We start from the raw sequence: 23,913 nt of genomic DNA on the forward strand, positions 1-23,913 counted from the left end.
GTCACACCAAGAAAAATGCTTGGTCACTGATCAGATAGACTGTCGCTGAAGATTTATATGGTATTTGTATCTTCTGTTTTGTATTATCCTTCATTGGTCTAGATATTTTATCCATATTTAAGTATGTTTTTCATATTCATTCAGACTAGTATTCACCATGATGTCATCAAAGGTAAGTGAGTAATTGTAATATACAATAATTTCTTGAATGTATGAATTACCAGGATTTTGGAAAGATAAGACATGGATAGTGGAATAATCTATTTTAATAATTCAACTGCAACCTAATACACAACTCATACAAAGATAATACTGGGCATCTTTAGTTGTACTCATTGTACCAACAACAAACAATCGTGTCTACGTACATCGCTGTACTTTTATAATTATTGCAAATAAGTTGGACTGAGTCTACTCGTCTTACAATTTGTATAACAAAGTGTAGTAACTGAACAAATTTAACTAATTTATAATTACTATAAGCTTCTGCAAAATTAATTCTTTTAGAAGCACCACATAACATAAACATTTGATACAAAATACAATTTACTTTAGTCAGTAAGGAATTAGTCAGGCTTCTGACTAGTCAAGAACGTGTAAAAAATGAGCTATTGAACATATAAATACAGCATCAGGCAAAATTTGTAAACACAAGTAAACATAAATAGGAAAAGACATTAAAAATAAATATAGACCACTTATAAGGCCACATTATTGCATATACTTTCAACATGTAAGGAACCAGAACAGACTGTGCTCGTTTCTTTGGATTGTGAACGGAAATATCAAACTAGAGTATGATCTTCATTCAACTAGATTTTATAATGCAAAATGTCGATGAACAAATGACAAAAACAAACAGTATAATGCAACAATATTTGTAATATTATATTTTATCTATAAGATGTCGCAGTTTGGCATTAGAAGAAAATGGAACAATCAAATAGTAACTAACACATAGTAAAAGGTCTTTGGCCCGACTCAAACAAAACAGTCTTCTTTGAACTCACAAAACAAACATCAGGGATATGTCATCATCATAAATTCTTCCAAATTTGTTCAGTCCAGTAAGTAAGACGTAAAAATATAAATGGAAAAGTTCCTTAGGAATAACAAGATTGAATAACAAGAAATGTAGTATACCGATGTATCGATTCAAACATTCATTCACTCTCATAAATACACACACTAAGTAACTCAGCTAGGAAACTTACGACTGGAGTCGGTGAAAACAAGGAAAACCGAATAAATATCGAGACAATTTATACAAAACAATAAATAATATTTACACATCCACGGTTTTCTCGTGTTTCTCACCGACTACTTCAGCGCGATCAAATTCATCTATACATAAATTAGGATTAAATACATCTCTCCAGGAGGCTCAACTAAATACTCGATTAACAATAAATATAACAAACAACATCAAAAAGTCAATAGTAATTATTCTAGTCCAAAAGAAATCACTAATATCATCAGTGGCAATAAATAAAAGTGGCTGCGCACTATTGTAAATCTAATTGCATTGACAAGCGTCCGCACTTGAGTCTCTAGTGTACGTGTGTGACGCGCATTAACTAAATATCACAGAGTTGAGAGCCTAAGTGGCCTAGGGGTTATGAGGAGACGGCCTTCTGTCCGAACACCGCTTGGTGCATCTCGTCGATGGCCTTGATCCACTCAAGAGCGTCAGAGTTGGGGTCCTCCATGCTGTAGGTCCGCTCACCCCGAGTGTCCTGACAGTGGAGGTAGAAGTTCTTGAATGTCCTGGGCTCCAGCTTCAGCTCAGGCGTCCACCTGATCTCTCCCTTCAGTTGTCCCGTGTAGGGGTCTGCGTAGTACAAGTGGGGTCCCAGTGTGAGGAACAGCATACGTCTGCGTGCAAACAGGCCCTGCGCAACAACACAAACACTCGTCAGTACAGTTGCAAGACAATGCTGAACAATTTCAATTAATAGTAATGACAAAGACAAAAATAGACAAATCTTCAGATGATGGAATTTTGTGACTACATTAAAAATCTTTTTAAAGTCTTCATTGTGACATTACAACAGCTATAATATTTATCGATCACAAAATAAAGCTCTGCAAACTCTATTGCAATAAAGTTTTCTCTCAGTCATAAGGATATCAAAACAATTTCACTTCAGTAAAGTAGGCCAACTCACCGAGTTAAGTTTTCTCTTCTCGATGAGCCCCTGTTTGAGGATGAGGTTGCCCTCCACCAGGGTGTGCCACTTGTTCTCCTGTTGCTGCTGCTCCAGCCGTCGTCTGATCTCGTCCTCAGTCAGGCCCTGGACGTAGCTCTTCTTGCGTGTCGGCACAGCTGCAGGTACAGGCGCAGGCGTAGTGTCCAGACCAAGCAGTCTTGACAGCTGTCCACGGTCCAGGCCAGGCTCCAGATGGTCAGGCACCCAGTGGTCGTGGGATGTTGGGGGTGGCAACGCAGGTGGCACAGTCGAACTCAGCTCATCCCACAACACACCGGAAAAGAACGGGTGGTTCTTGAGGCTCGGGTATCCTTCAGGGTCCGAAGCTCCAAGCCTGTTGGTGGGATCCAGCACTAACAGCTTTTGGATGAGATCTCTAGCGACAGGGTCAAAGTTCTCTGGAAACTCATAGTCCAGTTTCTGGATCTTCTGGAAGATGATGTACTCACTCCTGGACTGGAAGGGTGGAGTTCCGGCGAGCATCTGGTAGAGGACACAACCCAGGGCCCACAGATCTGAACTGAAAGAAGCACTCTTGTCTCTCAGCAGTTCGGGGGAGATGTACTGAGCTGTCCCTACAAAGCTGTTCTTGCGCTCCCTCATACTTTGCTCGTCATCTGACTCAGTCTCAGAGGTGGGGCTGTGCACTATCTTGGCGGACCCAAAGTCGGTGATGAGAACGTGCATGTTCTCGTCTAGCAGGATGTTCTCAGGTTTGAGGTCTCTGTGGATGACGTTGTTGACACGTAGTTGCTCCAGAGCAGACACTATCTCAGCGGCGTAGAACCTAGCGCACTCTACGCTCATCTGTTTGGCCCGGTTAATGTGTGCCAGCAGTTCTCCGTTCTTGGCGTATGACAACACGAAGTACAACCTCTCTGCGTCTTGGAACGTACAGTACAGTTTGACAAAGAACGGTGTACCACTTTCACTCAGGATGTTAAGAACCTTCTTCTCACGCTTGACATGTTCCGTCTTCTTTTCACGAATCAAGTGCATCTTCTCACACACCTTGATGGCGTAGTCTCTACTCGTGTGAATGTCTTTGGCTAGGTATACCTGAAACAAAACATACCAATTTGTTAACAATATACAAACTTTTTGAGAAAAGTAACTAGTCAATGATAAGACACTGGTAGTAGTCAAGAGTAAGTCATGTTAGTTACCGATACATTCATGAGTGAAGAAATCATACTCATCATCATACTTTGTACAATCGTACTTGTTAGGCATGACAACAAATGTTCAGTTTTAGTAAAGCTCAAGTACACTTTCAGATGGATCAAAACAAATATGATGGGGCAAAATAGTGTCCCATTTACCAACTCTAATTAAAATTAATAAATTGAAATACAACAGCTGACTGGACACTTAAATTTAAATAAAATAACTTTAATTTGAAATGGAAACTTACAGTTGAAAAACTGCCTTCGCCAATTGTCTTGCCGAAGATGAAATCTTTGGCAGTTCTCTTGGCGGGGGTAGACGGTGCTACCTGCTGGGGCTGCGGCTGCTGTGGCTGTGAGCCGTTGACCATGGCAGGGGCAGGGGTGTGCGGCGTTGGCGGCACTCTAGGAGGGGGCGGTGGTACACCGTTACACGGCTTCTTGGTGTCCGGGGGCATCACCACAGTCACTGGCAGCGTAGACACCCTCTGTAACAAACACAGGATACATTAGATCTCTACAACGCATTACAATGACACACAGCTTCATTATTCACAATAATCTTTTATACTAAACAAGTTACGGCTTTTAAGATTTTCATTTTATATAAATATGGAACGTTCTCTATTGTCGAATCTTCGAGTACAGTCCAGTCAACAATTGTCGACGGTTTGGCCTGCATTAGTAGGAAACTGTGTCAAAACCGTCGGTCGCAGACAGCTAATTTTAAAAATTGACCGGCGTCCAATGCGTCGCGGCCGAAATAGAGCCTCCCGCCGCCAAATGTCACTAATGAATAGTTCAAATAAATACTGATGGCCAGACGGAGCGCTGACCCTTCCCACGTTCTGCGGCGTCACAGGAAAACCCGACGGAAACCGCGGGACCTCCGGCCGTTTGGCGGGTAAATATAAACACTGACTCGGGGATAAACAGCAAAACAGCCGACGTTGACTTGGAAGCTACAACTCCGTGGTAGTAGGTAGAGATAAGGTTATGTGATGTAACATGGCGGCGTCGATATGCCAGATAATTGTTCAATTGCGTGGTGTTGGCCGTGGCTGCGTCTGCAATGATTGCCCCATCGCACATCTGTGGCGCCGCGCCGACCTCGGAGCGTTCAGTATACTGTGTACTGCACCACAAATAAATGTAACCAGCACACCCCCAAATGATTAACCGCTTTTCAGAAGATAAAACTCACCTAAAAATCTTAGTGAAAACGTCGGGAGTGTTTGTAAAATAACAAATAATAAGATAACACTTTAACATTAAAAACAATTTATCAAATAAAAAATTTAAATTTTACTACGTATAATTTTATTACAATAATGTGAAAAAGTTATTTTTCATTAAAATCCTACTTTGTCCCAGTTAAAATGTATATCTTGTTAAGAAACTAATGAACTTGCAATAATTATAATTCAGTTAACAATAATTAGTGTGCTAATTTATTGAAATGCCAGCAAATAAAATAAAAGTCTGTATTGTAAAATATTGATTCGTAAAAAAAACTGGTAGTAGAGACCAAAAACTTCCGCTTACCAAAAGCTACTTTAAGCAAAAAAAACTTCGCAAACTGTTGTAAATTCTAGATTCAAATACATTGTCGATGAAGAACTTTTAGAATACGATCAAGCCAAATTCGTTCAAATCGACTACCTAATTGAGAATAACAAATTCTCTATAATGTTTTCCCTAAACTATTACGCAACGATGACTGACACGACGGAAAAATCGAAAGTGAGAAAAATGCGAAGGAGAAAGTCTTACCATGGGCGAGAACCTGAATATTCCCATCTGCGATGATTTGGGAAAGTCACAATCGCGGATTCACACAAACACCAACACTTGTTACACTACATTAACCGATGGTTGAGTAGCGACTGAAAAGTGAGGAGTGGAATGACACTGAGGAATAGAGTGGAGTGGAGGTGGTTGTGTGTAGTGGGGGCTTCACAAGGCCGAACCGCGCGTTCATACCACACTACCACAACCACAACTATACACACACACTACCAGCCTCTGTACTGTACAGCGGTTACGTCACTATCACTCAGGCCCACATACTGCACTCGGAAAACGTTACATTGGGCAGTAAAAATTCACAATGGGCAATTCAGATTCTGCGTCCCTTTTGCATGACGATTGATTTAGGTACTTAAAGGACATTTACTTGACCGTGTATACTACAACGATCACATAAGACCAAATACTACGATCATCTTCATCTGTTACAGTGGGCAAAGACAGTGCGTGGAAAAATGATAATCGTAATTGAGAGACGTAAAATTGGCAAATTTTGCCACACCTAAGACAGGCGTGTTTAAAGCGTTATACTCAGAATTCAACGCCCCCAAGACTGAAGGGGTTTCTTGTACCAAAACATATTTGTGACGTCGGACAAATTCAACAATATACCAAGTGCGATGTACTGTAGTGTGGACTGACCCTTCACGTCGCGATAACTGATAAGATCACGGACACACGTCGTGGTAGTGCTACTCTATTAACACATGAACGCTAATTGCTTACAATGTTGCCGTCTGTCTGCTCACTTTACATTCATACGGTAAACGACGTGCAAAGGTTCAACACTAATCCTCCAGTAAAATACATATCGAACAACCCAAGATCTGTTCAACATTATACGTCTGAGAAATTAGTTTCTCAAGCACTCAAATTTAGCGATGGTTAAGTATACGACAAATGAATGAATGACGAGATAACATGAAATTTTAAGCGATTACTTCACCGCAATACTGGGAATGAATGAAACGTTATCTTATCGAATTGAAATGTAGTCACTCACGAACCGATCCACTTTCCTAAGATAACGGGGGAATCTGATACTTTGTCTGTACTTTTGTAAACTTCAACAGTAACTGAAATGTGAGAAAAATTGAAACATTTTAGACAAGATTAAACAAAACCGAATGCCAAGGTGTCAGGGGGGAGCAGACGCTGAGTTGAGATGTCTGCTTGTGATTGTTTGGTTCGCACATTCCTGCAAGATGAGATCACTTCCTGCACGTGAGCTAAACGGGCTGAATAGCGTCTAGACTCTAGACAAGCTCCATTGTGTGACCCGGTGTCTACAGATTGCATATGTGTGTGTAGGTAAAGTGCGTACGGCGCGTGCTCCAGCCCAATCAATACTACAGACACTAGACACAGGCCCGCCACGCCCCGCCGCCGCCGCCGCACGACGTAACCCAAATATCAACCTGGCCTACATTACAGGCCTACACTACACTACATCCACCCAACACCCAGCCTTTGACAACCCGCCTATCTAAATTAATCTTTTGGTTTAGCGTTCAGCGTTTCCCTTGAGGTTTTCAACGTAAAACGTTATTTTGTACCTATAGAACATTGCGTCGTTTAAACTGTGATGGGGTTGGGGAAAACAGTCTTGTGTAATGGATATGGAAAGTATACAAATACATTTTAGGGTCTAACTCAAGGATAAATTTTCCACCGTTGATACAACCCAAACTGGTGTATCAGTCAAACCCCGTAATCCAGTACAGTGAATGGGTTATAAACTTGTATTACAAAAACATTACGGTGGTAAAAACATAATTCCGACACAAAACCGTCATTTGCTAAAAGAACACAATCAGTTATCAATGGACGGAAATATCGATCAAATAGTACACAGCAAACAACCCAAGGGAACATCCGTGTTCCGCGTTCCACAGATATAACGATCGGGTTGATTGACGTGGCCATCTTGCAGCGGACGAGCTGTAGTAGGCCGCGCTACACGTGCAGTTATGGGCCGTAAAGGCCCGTTTTGCCAGAAGCGTCTCGTGCGTCTGACGCTCAGCGTCTATCGCTCTGCGTCAATCGCTGCCCACTGCTTTGCATTGTTTTAGTTAAGTCTATTTTGCCAGAAGCGTCTATCGCTATAGCCGCCAGCGTCTGTAACTGAGACGCAAGCGTCTGACGCGGACCACTGCTCCTGGAGCAGACGGAGACGCAGTCGCTAGCGATTATTACTGGAATAAGCACGTGTTTAGTTGTTGACTTAACTTTTGTTTCTTTAAATAAGTTGTGTTTTCAAGTTTAGTGACATGTCACAAACAAAGTGGGGATTCAATAGTGAAGAAGATGAAAAACTGATTGAATCCATTTCAGCACACGACTGTTAAGTCAATCGTTAACTGATTTTCAATTAACAATTTAAAATATCTTTCTTCAGGCCTCTTTAAAAACATAGTACGCACTTCTTTCCTAGGTTTGGTTTGCACAACATTTCTAATATCTCATCATCGTCGAATTCCTCAGCTAACAAATACTTTACTATTTGCTTTTTATAGGTCATTTTCAGAAACACTCCTTTTGCCACCAAAGTAAACCACTTACTGATCAAATAATCGCAAGGAACAGACGCTTCTGGCAAAATAGGCCCGAGCGATAGACGCTGAGCGATTATTGCTCTAGCGATCATCGCTGAGCGTCAGACGCACCAGACGCTTCTGGCAAAACGGGCCTTTAAAACTGCAACTGCATTAGAAGTTAGTGTCAAGTGCACTATAACATCTCAGGGCCGCGCGTGCCGCTAACTGTCCATCGCTGCAAATAGTGCTGACGACCCGTGTGAGCTAAGTTAGGTTATGTTGTGGGCGGGTACAAGGCCACGCAGCCGGATCTGCAGTAGTACCTCGCGAGGGATCAAGGGCACCTCACGGATATGTGTTGTGACATTCTTAGCCTACACAACACAATACATGTACACTAGAGGAAAGTATACCTACACACAAGTCTCAGGTTCAACACACTGCAACGCAAACCTAAACCTATTACAATAGCCTAATGTGTTTGCCACATCGAAAATGTAGTCAAAAAGGTCAGACAAACATCTGCGGGCCGTCAAAACACAAACAAGCCGAATAAGGAATGTCGACATGGCGTAAACAAGTCAATAGCGAACTCACCTTGCTACACGGACCACTACTGACTACAGCTGTACGAGTATGGACCACTACTACTACAGTAACTACAGCTGTACGAGTATACTGTGTGTGCGCCGCCGCGCAGACTACGTCACCGCCACGACGTCACCGCGCCAGCTGATAACGAGTGACTCGTGCGCAGTGACGTCACAGTGCAGAGTACGCGTACTGATGACGCTGCAAATCACTAGACGCGTTCACAGTGGGCAAAGGTGATACTGTATATCGCAACCTCAATAATAGGGCGATACCTGCAGTGCGAGACGAAAGCGATTCTTTGAAACAAACTGCGTGATATGGCTGGGTAAATTGAGCGGGTAAGTGTGGGTGAATGCAGGATTCCCGGGAAGGAGTTGTAAACACGACAGGAATAGTGTATAGTCAACACGTGGCGAGCGCGTAGGCGGTTATTTCTGTAACGGATCAAGGAATGACGTCAACCAGCGTCTAGACGCCACGGGCTTCTCTCCCACGTCAGTGTCAGATAACACTAACTAGTGATCTTGATAGTTACGGTAACACTAGTACACTCGATGATCTGTATGAACGATGCACACCTATCAGGTGCGGACCAGGTGCAAGTGTTATCACAAGCGGCGCCAGTGCAGCTTGCACAACACATCACAGGCGCGCCTTCCACGAACACTAACACCCACTCCACTACTGGGGCTTTCCCGGAGCTTTCAACTTCAACAAACAGTTCTCGGAGCTAATCTAGTTTAACTCACAACTATACTGATTCAGAGGAAAACTTGTTTTCAAAACACATTAAGGCTGTTTGAAGAAGCAGGCAAAACAAACTTGAGGTTGACGACTTGATAGTACGAACGTCAGCGAAACAGTGACAAACAGCTAGCATAAGTGAAAACAAGTCGAGGCAACCAGGCACTGTATACACTAGAGTTTATTTTGTCCAACACCAGTCGATGGTCAGACTAAACGTTTACTGGGACGTAATACACCTCCGAGTACAAACTGGTAATTGCGACTATAGATGATTTTCCTCGTCATGAAACTATTGCACAACAATGCAGAAAATTACGTGCGATGAGGCAAAGTATCGTACAAACTACTGTATTGGAGCCGAGTGTCGGCAGCGGCGGCGTCTTCCCGCGCTCCTTCTTTGTTGCTATTGACCCCAGCCCCGGGTGTGATGCCCCGGCGACGCGCCTCACAAAAGCGTCCTTCGACGCGTACTGCCTTGAACTTGGCGGCTCCCCCCCTACATCCGACTGTCCGGGCCCTTTGTGGCTCACCAGCCCACGTGGCGCACCGTGGCGGGAAACTACGACGGCCTCACAACCTGTAGGCCTACTCGTATCAGTCGTATCTAAACATTCTCACCAGTGAGTGTTGCTGCCGTGAACTAGTATGTTCGTAATTGTCACTAGTCAACAGAAAAGAAGAAGAAAAGAGCATATGTCACTGTCATACATGCGTGCATGTACAATATCCGATAGAAAGGTACGTTTGAGAGGTCTGAGGGTGAGGTAACGCTGCACCGGGTGTCCCACATACCGAGACTGGAGATATTGGGAGCAATGCCAACCACACTCACTCACCGGTACTGTAGTCTGAGTCTGGTCTGGCCAAACATGAGAGTACTGCAACAACAGACTGTGCTGGGAAAGTAACGCTACACGAGACATCCAACAATGTAAACCTTTCAACACTCACCAGGCACACAAAGTCACCGCCGCTGTGACCTAAATACTTTACCAATCTAGGCCACGCTGTATTAGTATTACCAAACCGCTGCGCCTGCACTAGTCCTACTTAGATAATCACATACAATTGAGCTGTACAAACACCTGTACTAACACTTTCGCCTCTCCCACGAGTTATACAACCGCCCCCTCCACAACAACTCGGCGGAGAAATTGTCTGCGACGTAGTCCTTTCTGTTGCGTCTAGAACATTCTTCATCGCCAGCTGTGAATCAATGGGGGTATCTTTTTAATTGATGATTAGGTCACACTCACGTTAAAAAGGTGAAATAAGCTTATAGGTAGTTAAAAACTTTCGACAACAAGTATTGTAGTTGCGTAACATCGAGTAGCGTTCGATCCATCTATCAAAACACGATGAATTAAACATCAGTGGTGAAGGAACGACAGATATCATACTTGAATCACAACAAATCAAAACAACGAATTGAAGAGACAAACAAACAAAAGTCAACGAATGTCGCGATCTGTCAAGAGACACAACTGCGCACAAGGGCATGACATCAGCTGTCATCCTTCCCGTCAATGTCAACTGCGCAACCTCCAGCTCGGAACCGGAAGCAATACCGCCATCCGGTAACGCGGTAGTTCTCAATGGTTCGAGAAATTAGTGTTTGCCACGCAAGGCGAAGGCGAGCAGTGAGCAGTCGAAGTAGATGGATGGCACGCGACTGTCTCGTACAGTCTACAGTCTGCCTCGTAATAAACCTTTTGAAGTGGCTGATGCATCGCCGCCTCGGAGGTGCCAGACTCTGCTATTTATACGCGAGGTGGAGGTGTGTGTGTGAGTCACCACACCACAGCGTTGGCGTGGCGCCGCGCCGTGTAGTATGTCCAGTGTCCGGACACGGTCTGCCTCCGACGACGAAGAGTTCGCTGACTCCATAGTCTGTAGCCTACCTGTGACATCGTCTACCAGTGAAAGGTGCGCCGCCGCGCCGTAAGAGCACCACTTTCTCAGCCGTCGCATCGTGACCACCATCCACCATCACGCCGCTTCTGGGAACAGACAATCGCGGCAAACCACAATCGTGGAGAAGTCAGAAATAAACAAACGAGGTCACCCAAACACGCCGACAATAAAATTCGATCTGGCGTGCATCCCTCAAAACTCGGCCGCCAATCTAACTATAGATAGTCCTCCCACTAGAATGACGATGCAAACATCATCCATCACAAGGCAAACCAGGGAAGTAGAGATTAGTACGGCAGTATACTACAAGTCGAGGTCTAGTATCTAGAACGGTCCTTGTAAACACAGAGATTGCAGCGTCATCGCTACGAACTTGGCAAAGCTCGCGGGCGATCTACTTTGATGGATGCACCATTTGTAAATTTAATCTTTCCAGCTAAATCCGTCGTTCGGTGAAATGTAATATGTAGTAAATCAACCCTAGTGGAACATCTAACTGCGTAGTTAAAACTGGTCCAAGGCGAGAGTGATTAGCATTGTGGCTGTTGGACGTCGTTTGGAGAATACTCGCTCAGCTTATGGTGTGTATCACGAATGTAAACAAAGCACCACATCGACAACAGCCTCAGCCTAGCTCAACTCCAACCTAGACACCGAAACCTGAATAGCCTCTGGTTTCACAACATTGAAGGAAAGGCGAGATCGGAATGTCGGTGCCGCGGAGGTATGTAGAGCAAGGAATTGCGTCTGTCTGCGGCGTGGCGAGGGCCGCTTTCCCCACAAGGAGGTCACGGATACCGTACACTACACTGTACACCAGGAGAAAGTGTGCGCTTGACGTAACCATCCTGCAACAGACCCTCCCACGCAAACAAACATTCCTGCATCAAGGACTTCACCTTTACCAGCCTTGTACTGAATACCCGCGTCCGACCTTCGCTGTGCAGGACTAGGACACCACCATGGACCATAACAGCGATGCAACTGCGAGCTCAGTCAAAAACATTACACATTGACATCAGAATATAGTAGCGTTCTACAGAATCAAGTAGTGGTCTAATCTAAATGACATCTAAGGAGCGTAGGTACTCAATATCACGCATTGATAGTCAATATAGTATTTACCGAACTAGTACAGGATTCAGCATTGACGAAATCAATTATTAGGCTGTACGCCAAAATGTGCGTTTGAAAACGGTAACTTATAGGTGTACTCGCGCGGGGAAGTGCGATAAAACGTATAAATATTGCAGTGATAGTTTGTAGATAGCAGCTCGGTAGTGAGTTCATCGGCCGCGGGGCACGGGGTGTAACGGTGAGCCAGGTGAGAGGAAGTGCAAGGGTAGCGATGCGGGTGTAGGGTTACAAATTAACACTTTGACACTTCGTCACCTTACTCTCGTTGTACTACACTGTATGGTGTGGGAACATGTCCAGTGTTGACGACCGCTAGTGTTCTCCGCTACATCTGCCCTTGCACCTGGACCAGCAGCAGGTGATAACCCAGCAGATGCCACACGACACGCGCTGTCTAGACGGCGAGGTAACGTCTCACCACCTGCCACAGATTGAAGGGCATTGCCCAACACCTGGCCTACGTACAATAGCTCTCACCCCAGCCTTTATATCCCAAGTACAAAAGACATCGCCTTGGGAGCGCCAGCTGCCTCTCCCAGTAGTCTATCTGGAGGTGCATTCCCTGCAGCCCACAACCCGCGTCGTGGACGGAAGTGCCCAGAAAGGCAACGAGTGAGTCAGCCATTGGGCAAGTGACTAGAGGCCGAGGCGTTCCCATATCTGGCAACAGAACAGTCCATTGCCACTTTCACCACAACACGTTGTCTACAATGCTATTGTTCAGAAAATAAACAAAATACGTCCAACTTGCACCACAACTCAAACAACAAGTTATACAACCTTTCAAATTCGTACACAGAATATATTATTGACGACCAATCCAATGATAAATAAACAATTTAAACTTTCGTCCTAACTGGACAAAATGTGTTACATAAACCTATTTCACAACCACAGGCGCAAATAAGCAAACAACTGAACACTTTAAAAATACCCCGTGTAATCTGCAATCAATCACCTGCCATACTCAAGAATATCTCGTATCGGGTCAAGTTTAACCTGTCAATATCATCGAGGTGTTTCGCCGATAAGATTGTGTCTGGGACGTCCAAAATTACATCTTTTATCGCTTTACACACTGATCCTGTAATTTTAGCTTACAGTTAGGGCTGAAAATATTTAAGTAATCAATAATCATCTCGTGGCTGTCCTTTTCTGGTTTCCGGTATTTATTGTTCCACTACACTTTGTGTTTACATTCCACACTGCAGCCATGGGTCCGATAAAGATGACCCTGCCTACAGTAAAAACATTGAATAAGTAGGCGACGGGTCAAGTAAACATGCGAGGACTTTGGAACATGTTTACTCTCTGAGGGCTTTATTGGTACTGTATTGGTGTAAACAGAAAACAAGATGTGTAAGAAGAAAACGTCAGATGTCAGTGGTCCTTATCTTTTTAGATACAATAAAAAAACACACTGTGTATCAATTTAAATTAGTTAGATTTAATCATTGCTTTAATTATTAAAAAATAATAGGTATTATCATGGTCGTGTTTTTAGACAAAGTCTTTCTAAAAAGCAAAATTATGTTACAGTATAACATTGTAAAACAAAATAATTGTGTAAAAATAACTTTAACCACCCACAGCGCATAGAAAATTCAGTAACATTGATTTCCACGTATGCTCAATAGTGGTTATGTAAACGAAAATTATGTAAAATACACATATGTTGATTAAAATTTAAAACTGGCCACTCACGTAATAATAAGATATAAATATGACAAATAATTCACGACACAACCCAGCTTACGTAAGTTAGAAATAAATCATCGTTAGTGTAAAAGTGTAAGAAGATATTACCATAGGGTCTAGTTAAAATATTACGAATCCTAACAAAAAACCTAGCATAAAAGCAACACTTTCACGACAACCACGCGAAAACGTAAACAAACAACGCCCGACAGGAAGTAGGATAGAGAGCGGAGCGCGCCATCACACAGTATTTAAACATTAAAACACCCACCTTGTTGGACAATTTGATGGCCTTGTCGTGTTTAGCGATCCTCAGCAGTTTGGTCAAAGCGTGCGCGAACACTCCACCGTGTCTCCAGAGGTACTTCTTACACGGAGGCTCCATAACGGCACATAACACTACTACAGCACAGTGGCGCGCCAAAAGTGCTGACCGGACGAGGAGTGGCGGGAAACTAACCGTCACCGTCACACGGTCGCTTCACTTCGCCTCCCCTCCCCCCACTACAGCGTCGGCGCCTACCCCCTCACCCCCCACCACTGCGCTGCGTGTATGGAATTCCTTCCTCTTGTCTCGTCCGTCTCGTCTGCTCCCGCTCCGCTCCCACACTCCAGTTTCAATGAAAACGCCCTGAAATTGCGTAACTTTTTATGTTTCTGATACTTCAGTAGTAAACTGTACAACTTTTTATGGAGGGCTCAATTAATTTGATTATAAATATCTCGTAAATTGTTTTAAAATAACACTAGTGTTTGGTTATTATTTCCCACGCTTGTGTAATAAATTGTAACTTTATCTTCATAGTAAAACTTTCTCAGTATTGCGATTAAAATCATTCATAAAACTTATAATTCCTCGTTTATTCATGTTACAATTATAATGCTGAATCTAATTAAATAAAGACTACAGCTGCATCACATGTATAAACTTTATATAACCTTTTCCACATAAATTAGAATATTCCAGTTAATTTTGCAAGCTTAAACGAGGAAAGTTTACATCAATAATGCCAAACATTGAAAAAAATATTGTCCAGGTTATCCATCTTCGTCTAATTTGATGAGGAAAACCCAGAAAACCCACCAACAAATGGCTATTGTTGGATTGTGGATGGTAAATAAGGCGGGGGAATAGTTCAGGAAACCAACAAGGAAAACAGTCGAGTAATGAAAATACGCGGGAAAATACGGCGCCACAACCACAGGTGAACTGATAAGGTGTTATCATCGCATGTGGTCACGTGTTGGGTGGACTGGCATTTGATACTGAGAACAACCTGTACAAACCGCTTATATCTACGAAACGAATCGAGGAATCTGTTACTAGAAGCGAAGATCCTATAGTTCATCAGGGGACAGTATCTTAGTAGGGGATATGGAGAGAATATAAAATGTGCTGAGTTGTTGCGCAGTTCGAATAGTTTTTTGTCCAAGCCGTCGTGTACATTGGGGAATTGTTCAGTGAATTTACTCCCTACGCATACAGAGATCACTCACTATCTAGAATACCTTAATGGTATACAAAGCTCTCATATCTGGAGAAATTCAGTACACCTATGTGACAAAAATATCTCTTTGGATACATTCCTAAGCAAGACCAACTTCATCGTTTTTTCGGAAGTTGACGAATCGTTGATGAAGGTTGTAAAAATCCGAAAAGGGAGGCTTCGCATATTTCCGTCCATCGATGTACTATAGACTCCCAAGCACATATTACCTGGAATTCTTTTGAATTTGAAGTTAAGACACCACAACGAAGCGAATACTGTTAGAATTTGCTGTGTTTAATAACAATTTGCAAGAGTTCATTCTGAAAACCAGTAGTGAGCTGAAAATGGTTTGACGGTGAGTTTTCCTTTTAATTTATTTATTAGCCAATACTACAGAGAAGTAAGATAGGCCTATACTTTGTTTTGGAAACGAAATTCAAAACTGCAAAACTCCTATAAACACCAGTGCGCAAAGTGTAGCTAAAATAACACAAAAGCAAGATGAAGACTAAACTATTTACATACCTCGTCTTACAGTTCAAATATAGTGTTTTATCCACGATGTGTTTCACCAAATAGGCATTTTCAAGTGACTTACAGAAACATTATGTAGGCCTAGTGGATAAACTCTATATTTGAACTGCAAGACGAGGTATGTAAATAGTTTAGTCTATACTAAGCAGTTCATGGGTACAGGACTTGGAACAAGATGCATTCATCGAGTTCCATAACATGTTTACTGTTTTCGTCACTTGAGACAAACAAACACAAGCTGTGGCACATCTTATCACGAATATTTCCAATAACTACTCTTGTGGACCAGGCAAAATCCATTTAGCTTAACAGGGTCTAAAAGTGCACTGACCGATATATTGACGTCCAAGTGAACTGACCGATATATTGACGTCCATGGTCCGGAATCGAACTGTTCTTATGAAAATGGAGTAAACAAATGTTATTTAAAATTACATGAGATCAACATGCTACAGTATACTCTCGATATTAAATTACACGCAGCAAATACGGTCATAACTGAATACGACATAATAATTACACTACAATAACAACAATGGGTAAGCTAGTTTGCGAATGACGCAGACACACAACATTACACAGTATGGTTATGACGCTGACGCTGGTTGTATAACTATTGTATCTAACGTCTATTGTGATGGTTTGACTGTTTTCCACATCGGACGAACCGATTACATAAGTAAGCGAGTTACATATTTATGAGGCAGTTAGTCCGAGTGTTTACATTTACTGGCGCCGAGCTTATTACCAGTTTCGTCTAAAATCGTCCAAACTCGGAAATCACTCTGTTGAAAGTGATGTAACAATGGATTTATTTGAGAGCAAAATTAAAATTTCAATTTCATGTATACTGTACCTAGAGAGTATTTAAGCCAATCCATGCTATATCTTATATTTAGTAAAATAACGTGCTCGCGTGCATGTTCAAGAGAAGCACGAAATGCTCGTTGACTCGTGCAAATGCAGTTCATATTTTGTGATACAGTTACATAGTGATGGAGGATACCTTATGAGCTCATGGCAGAATAGGTTACATGCTCTACACATATTTTAGTTTTGATGAAATTATAACCTGTAGTTATACAATTCATGTGCCAAGATTACAGTTTCTAGTTCTACAGACATCCACTGTATGGCTAAACCCACACGTTGCGCAATGTTTCCTTTACACCACTGGAGACTTTAAAATGATTTTTATCTAATTTTGGCCAAATTTGGAATACGGTTTAAAACATGACCCCAGAAGAGAAATTTGACGAGGGCAATCAGTTCACTAATTTAGTTAGACAATAATTATTAATACCGAAGTAAGTAGTCCTTAATACTAATGTAAACGAAACAGTTTAAATTGCTGGATGCAGGGGTACCAGTACATTGACAACAACAACATTGATAAGTTGATAGGTAAGGCAAAACAATGACGAAACTTGATATTGCACAAAATTAATAACATTCTGGTCAATAAATGACACATTTGCTTTACTAAGTACCAAGAAACCATACACGAATAGAAACTGATCATCAAATTCCATTTGATAAATTACAAATTCATTCCAGGATTAAGATAACATTAATTCCCGAAACTGTTGTACTAAGAACTTCACACACCAAACGTTAACTTAACTCCTGCCGAAAGCTAAAAATAGCGATGACAGCTTGAAATCACTTTTATCCATTGCAACATCCAATACACGAATTCCTAGCAACTTTCGTCATTTCCGAGTTAATATTTACACCACAAGAATGTAACGAGTAAATTGGTTTCTAGTGCAACGTTGCATCATGGCGGTAAACAAAAACAAACACTTCAAGTGCTATATATAGCTTGTGATAAACAAGTGCATTACAGGCTACAGGCCGAGTGAACTTGAGGTGGTAATAAAACTGGAGAGGTCTGTGTGTTTTATCTGAGATGAAAATACACTAGAGTATAAATAAAAGTCACGCGTGCTATAACCCGTATCAAAATAAATTTGAATAGTTAAGAATTGTTGAAGAATCTGTAGATTGAATCAATGTAAACTTGACGTTGTCCGTATATTACGCATGCGGGTATTGAAAGGTAAGTAGGCCGTTGAAAATACCAAGGACTCTACGTTTAGACTAAATCCACCTCTTGGGATATACATGTTATTGTGTTCAACCCCGCTTTCTATTCCAACAATAATATTTGCGATAATCACGAAATCTACCAAGATAGCAGGAGAAAGCAGGGACAAAAGGAACCCATCAATAACACATCAAACTGCGCATTTAACCAATTAATAAATCTTCCAATCGTCTGAAATAGCATTGCAACGGCGGGGAACTACGCGAAATACATTTGGCGCGCTGTCAATGTTAAGGTGGGTAAAGCCCGGACTTTCTGCGAAGGTCCGAGGCCGAGTGACGTCACCGGTGAGGACACAGCTGGAGTTAGCGGAACTGTTGTGGTGCTGCATAACGAATAAGTTCCACAGAAAGGCCAGAAATGCACACGAGTGAAACGTGTGGATGGCATTTGGGAGTTACAAGAACTGTGGGTTTTCTGTGGTATTTGGCTGATCATATGTGACAAGTATGCGCTAAACTTTACATACCTATCCATGTTTGACCTATGAGTAGTGAGGGATTTGTGATAGTCTTCCAGATTTGGGAAAGTCCTAAAAATGATTTGGGAAACGCTTTGTTTAAGGATAATCCGTACACTAATCTAGTTTACAGGTCACAGGGTATTGACATAACAAACTACTAGACTAACAAACACAAGTAGACTTCTCATTCCATTTTAAATTTTTAAGCTCATTTTTCGTGTCTAGATCAGGTCCGGTGACACTGCTCGCTAGTGTAGACAAAATTGTGTTTCTATTATTTTTGAGTTAATTTCACGATTTGCGGTTTACTGTACATTTACAGCTAGGGGACAAGTTATTGTTTATGATTAGATCGTTTTATTTGATCAAACTAGGTTTTAAATGACTTGAAAAACCCAGAAACAAATTGTAAGCAAAACACCACCTTTAAAGTGCTACGGTCGTAACAAACAATAAAATTGGCTTCAGCTGATCCATAAGGATGAGAAATCTGGGAGTATGTTTTATCTATGGTATTGAGTATACCAGTTTCTGTAGAATGTATATTTGAATTTGTACTTACATCATTAACACGTAAAAATAATTATTTAAAAAGTCAGTGACGCTTACATCAACCCCAAACTCAATGTGTCTAGTTCAAATCCGGGTAACGAAAAGTATGCGTAGGGAGGGATGTAATCAACAATACCATAAAAAAATAGTATGAACAACATTTCATTACGTGAGAGGACTAAGCTATTGTTCCAATTTTGCCAACCCTTGGACTGAAGACGCATGCTTAGTTCCAAAAACTTCAACACCACATTACACAACCCTATACACAACCCATCTATTTACACATCACAGTCAGACAAGTTGGGTATGGTCAGTGGTCAGTTAGGTATGTCAAATGTCAGTGTATACTTGTAGAGAGTGTATTGTGCCAACAGTTAGGTCTTGTGACACTCTGAAGCGAGTCAGAGCCAAACACTTGGGCAATATCAACCTCACAAAACAACCCACGGTCTGACCATCACATGTCCATCAGCTACAAAATGTAGGCAAGCTGATTAGTTGTTTTTAGCAAGCCTCCTAACAAATTATGATTTTGTACTTCCCATAGTCTCATCAGACAACCAATAAACAACATTTATACCACAGATTAAGAGGAGACATCATTTTCAACTCTTTTAATTTGTGATTTTACACACTGTATAAACAATAAATTAAAAAGTAAATTCTTAGGACGTTTGCCTGAAACGCGTTATAAATCATTATGAAAACATGAAGTGAAAGGTGACATTAAAGTAGTTGAGACGTCGTTAACATTGTTTGTCGCCGACAATATCTGCTGATCTCTGACTGTTGATATCCATCAGACATCAGATAACCTCTAATAAACAGATATCACGTGACCACATCATGATACCACCATGCGGTGGACGAAACAACACGGCCGGCAAGGTAGATTGTAAACAATATAACAAAAACAATCTGTAAAACTGTCAGCAAAGTAGATTCTCAATAAAACAAACACGTCGATAATAAAATTTAGGTAAACAATAGACTATACGGATGATGTGTTTATTTTATTTCTAGGCTTTAATAACAAAAAGTCGACAAAGCAGATTAACTGCAGCAAAAGTCATCGTTTAGAATATAAACAATTAAAAAAAGTAAGTAGCGAGGAGCTCAAGGAATGCATGACAGTTGAAACTGATGATCATCTCATCAACAACGGAAACACCTTGATCATCTTTTTAACTGCACAAACTCGATAGCAAGACTCTGGAGCTGAAGACATTGAAGTGTCCAAAGTTCAATCAAATTAATATTAAAACATCATAAAAGGGACTTATGTTCGTTGAAGAAACGCATATAACTGTTAAAACAAATATGTTATACGAGCAATAACAAATTAAATAATTTTAGCAATAAATATTGTGTTGTTGAGTCATTTATCGATGTGATTAAATCAGAAACAAAACACAAAGGGCATTACAAGAAGCTCTAATTACAGCCCAAAACAGTGCGATAAGATTACAAATAGACCCGTGTTTTGATGGAAACAACCTGTGACTTTGTCCCAGTTGTCTTCAATCTGGGCCAGCGCTATCTAAATACGTCCGCGTAAAATATTCCACGAAATTAGGCCTATCGGGTGAGAAAAGGCTTCGACATTACGAGAACATGAATTCCAAACGATGCCTAAATCATCTTAAGATACCATATCATAATTAAACTAGAACTAAAATGTTTACGAGTACATGGTGTAAACATGTCTGGTCAATTCATCATATCCAAAATATCATCCGTTTGTATTTTGGACTTAACACCAGTTGTTTATTAAATACTTTTTGTTCAATCAGGAGTATAATTTTGATATTCAAGAGTACTCAAATGGCCAGTCGAAGCAAATGTTAACAATGTAGTTTCCTTATCCTATTCGTCACCAATCAATACTTACATCCTAACGCCTCACTTTGGAATTTTTACGGGAAGGCAGCAAGTATGATCAAAATGGCAATACGCCGGTAAGTAATAAATCGTCTTTGAATAGTATTTAACACCTTGTAGACTGCAAAACAACGCAAACACTCTACCTATTTACACAGTTGATCGCACAGTTGTTTACAATGACCCCTCGCCTGTATCGGAATCATATTTCTCCAACTCCGGTGTAACTCGAGTAGTGATGAATTGTCCTGCAGGCCTGACTCACTGGGTAGAAAGTGCAAGTGCAAACGTCTCATTTTGTTTACAACGATGCGGCCAACTACACTGTATTGAAAACCCATTTCACCTGCGTCGAAACCTGGGACGTCCTTGAGTCGCCGCCAAAACTGACAGTGTGGGAGTTCGGCGCGAAAAATACCCACCTCCGTAAACGGGCATGTTCGGTTGGATAAGGTGTCAAAAATTTAAAATATCGCTAACAAGAGAGTTAAGTTATTGCGAGTTGGTTTTTTGGTGGACCTCCAAGGGTCCAAAACTTAAATTGTGTCCGTGTCAGCATGTGGGCCGCACTCTAAATTGAATTTATTGAATTTAAACGTGGCATATTTCATTGCATTTTTTAAAGTGTAATCGCAAATTTGGCAAACATTTTTGTATCAATCTAATTCAAGTAACAATTATTTTAAAATGTGACATCGAGCCTCTAAGACTATTGGTTACAAAGATGTCAAAATAGCTGAATATTCCTACCCCATAGTTATATTGGAGAAAAACAGATAAATGTAGATAACTTGCTTATAAGGTATTGGCGTATATAATATACTAAAAATAGCATGTTTAAAGGGCCGCACTCTAAATTGAATTTATTGAATTTAAACGTGGCATATTTCATTGCATTTTTTAAAGTGAAATCGCAAATTTGGCAAACATTTTTGTATCAATCTAATTCAAGTAACAATTATTTTAAAATGTGACATCGAGCCTCTAAGACTATTGGTTACAAAGATGTCAAAATAGCTGAATATTCCTACCCCATAGTTATATTGGAGAAAAACAGATAAATGTAGATAACTTGCTTATAAGGTATTGGCGTATATAATATACTAAAAATAGTATAAAAAATGTGTATATTGAAAATCCCCTCATGGATTTTGACATTTTTTCAAGGTAGACAGTACAAATTTAACCAAAAAACTTAATTGTGTGTTCCTTGTAGAAGAAACCCTAAGTATTCATTGAACACGTTACCCATACTTTGCTTTATTCTGTGCTTAGACCTAGGTTACATTTTTTACTTGAGCTTGTGCAACTAAAAATCCAATAACGTACATATGTGCTTAGTAAGCAGGTTTGCTGCAACGGATGTATTATTTTGACCCACATTCTATGTGTTAAAAATAAACAACAGAAGGTACAGTATAAATTTAGCACTTTGGTACGTTATTCTCTTCATCGACATAGTTAATAACAACCTGACTGCCTTTCTTAGCACTGGTGTAACCATAATGCGTTAAAAATTACTAAATTCAACACCTTGAACTAGAATACGCACGATTCTCGAATGTGTTTTTCGTATTGTATAGATTTGTCGTTTGTCTACCGGTGACATTGGCCACGCTAGTGTGTTGTTGTGAGCTGCGTAGTTGCCCGCAAACCTTGGCTGTATGTTGCGCCATTGCCGGACCATTCATGGCGGTACAACGCTGCAATGGCCATCCATTCATGGACACTACACTGAAAACCGCCTACTTGGTGGCATCCGCAGTCACTAGTCAATGAATTACATCCAACTATGGCCTTCTGTATAGACACTGCGCGTTTGGATAAACCCCATAAAGGCACACTTACGTACAAGAAATGATCTAATCACAATCCTAATTGTTGTTAGTCTAAAGTCTAAGTTACACAAAAAATATAACAAATATTTTACTGGAAATCTACAAAACCTAAGAGTCTGAACACTATTGAATGGCCTCTTGCACAATATGTTACAAAATTGAATTTAGGTGGAAAAGAGAAAATATAAGAGATACTTTCTTATAGTTATAGTTATAGGTAGTTCTTATACTTTCTTAATGATGGTTTGGATCCTTAGCGTGTGGGTTATGATGCTGTGTAACTTATTGTTTGGAATATTTGCAAACATTGGTTATGCAATAGATCGGCCCTGGGTGAAACTAAATTTATATACAGTTACCATGGGTTCCTCTCGGAATTTGTAATTCATATTCCCGGGGTATTTGTATATTTGTACGAACATATTTTGAAAATGCATGTTGTACCATTTGTCTATAGTATTTATTACAACAGTAGTACTGTAGTTTTTTTTGCATGTTAATGTGTAACAAATAGGAACGCGTTGATCATCTATATTCGATTGGACTGCGATGTGTGTCATGCATTAAGCAGGAAGTAAATGTGGGTTAATAAAATATATCCCCTTTCTTAAAACCCAACTGGTCATTCACTAGTGCTGTCCAATGGCGGAAGTTAAAAAGTCTATTCAAATAAACACCTAATTATTGTGATAAAACTACACTTAAAGCCTTTTACCTATTTTGCAATACGAACACCTAATGTATTGTGCAAAAAAATATAAAAAGCACGAGTACCAGTGAAGGATGTGTCCCATATACTTTTTGCAACTAAAAGCAAAACATACTAAACGGAAATCTGGCAAGGACTATGGGGGGATATGAAAGGAAACAAAACCACTTCATTGAGCTGTGCATATAAAAATCTCCGAATAAAAAGCGTACCTCTTTGAGTCTTGAGAAAGAAATAATTCATACAAATACAGACTACATTCTGTGTATTTACGTAATAGGGCCAAGTTCACAACACAAACACCCACTTGAAAAGACAACAAACGGTTCAGGGCGGTGTATTCGGCTAACCTATGACCTTTCGCCCACCGCCTCCCCCCACCACTACCTCTGGGCTGCCGTCAGAGAGTGGGGGTAGCGCGTCCCCCCACCCACTCTGCCGCATGCTGACGTCACAGCATCGATTACGTTGGCCAGACAGTGACGTTAACGGCGACAACGGTAAACGTATTATATCTCAAT

At 41.0% G+C, this 23,913-nt stretch overlaps 1 protein-coding gene across 3 annotated transcripts in view; it reads right to left on the minus strand.

The window, feature by feature from the left end:
- Positions 1-248: 248 nt before the first annotated feature.
- The window catches only part of LOC129005550 (putative 3-phosphoinositide-dependent protein kinase 2), a 105,750-nt gene continuing 82,085 nt past the window's right edge, over positions 249-23,913 (minus strand). The window contains exons 1-4 of one of the 3 annotated variants that reach the window (XM_054434457.1): positions 14,084-14,256; positions 3,625-3,864; positions 2,169-3,269; positions 249-1,892 (exon numbers count right to left, since the gene is read on the minus strand). In XM_054434457.1, coding sequence (XP_054290432.1) covers positions 1,617-1,892; positions 2,169-3,269; positions 3,625-3,864; positions 14,084-14,197 — 1,731 coding nt within the window. In that variant the 5' untranslated portion in view covers positions 14,198-14,256 and the 3' untranslated portion in view covers positions 249-1,616. Of the gene's footprint in view, positions 1,893-2,168; positions 3,270-3,624; positions 3,865-5,149; positions 5,350-14,083; positions 14,257-23,913 lie in introns of those variants that run through there. The other 2 variants (XM_054434459.1, XM_054434458.1) reach the window with 2 other exon arrangements.

The sequence above is a fragment of the Macrosteles quadrilineatus genome, unplaced genomic scaffold (genome assembly GCF_028750875.1).
Source record: "Macrosteles quadrilineatus isolate MER2022 unplaced genomic scaffold, UCM_ALF_1.0 Scaffold_23__1_contigs__length_1887923, whole genome shotgun sequence".
NCBI classification, from domain to species: Eukaryota; Metazoa; Arthropoda; class Insecta; order Hemiptera; family Cicadellidae; genus Macrosteles; species Macrosteles quadrilineatus.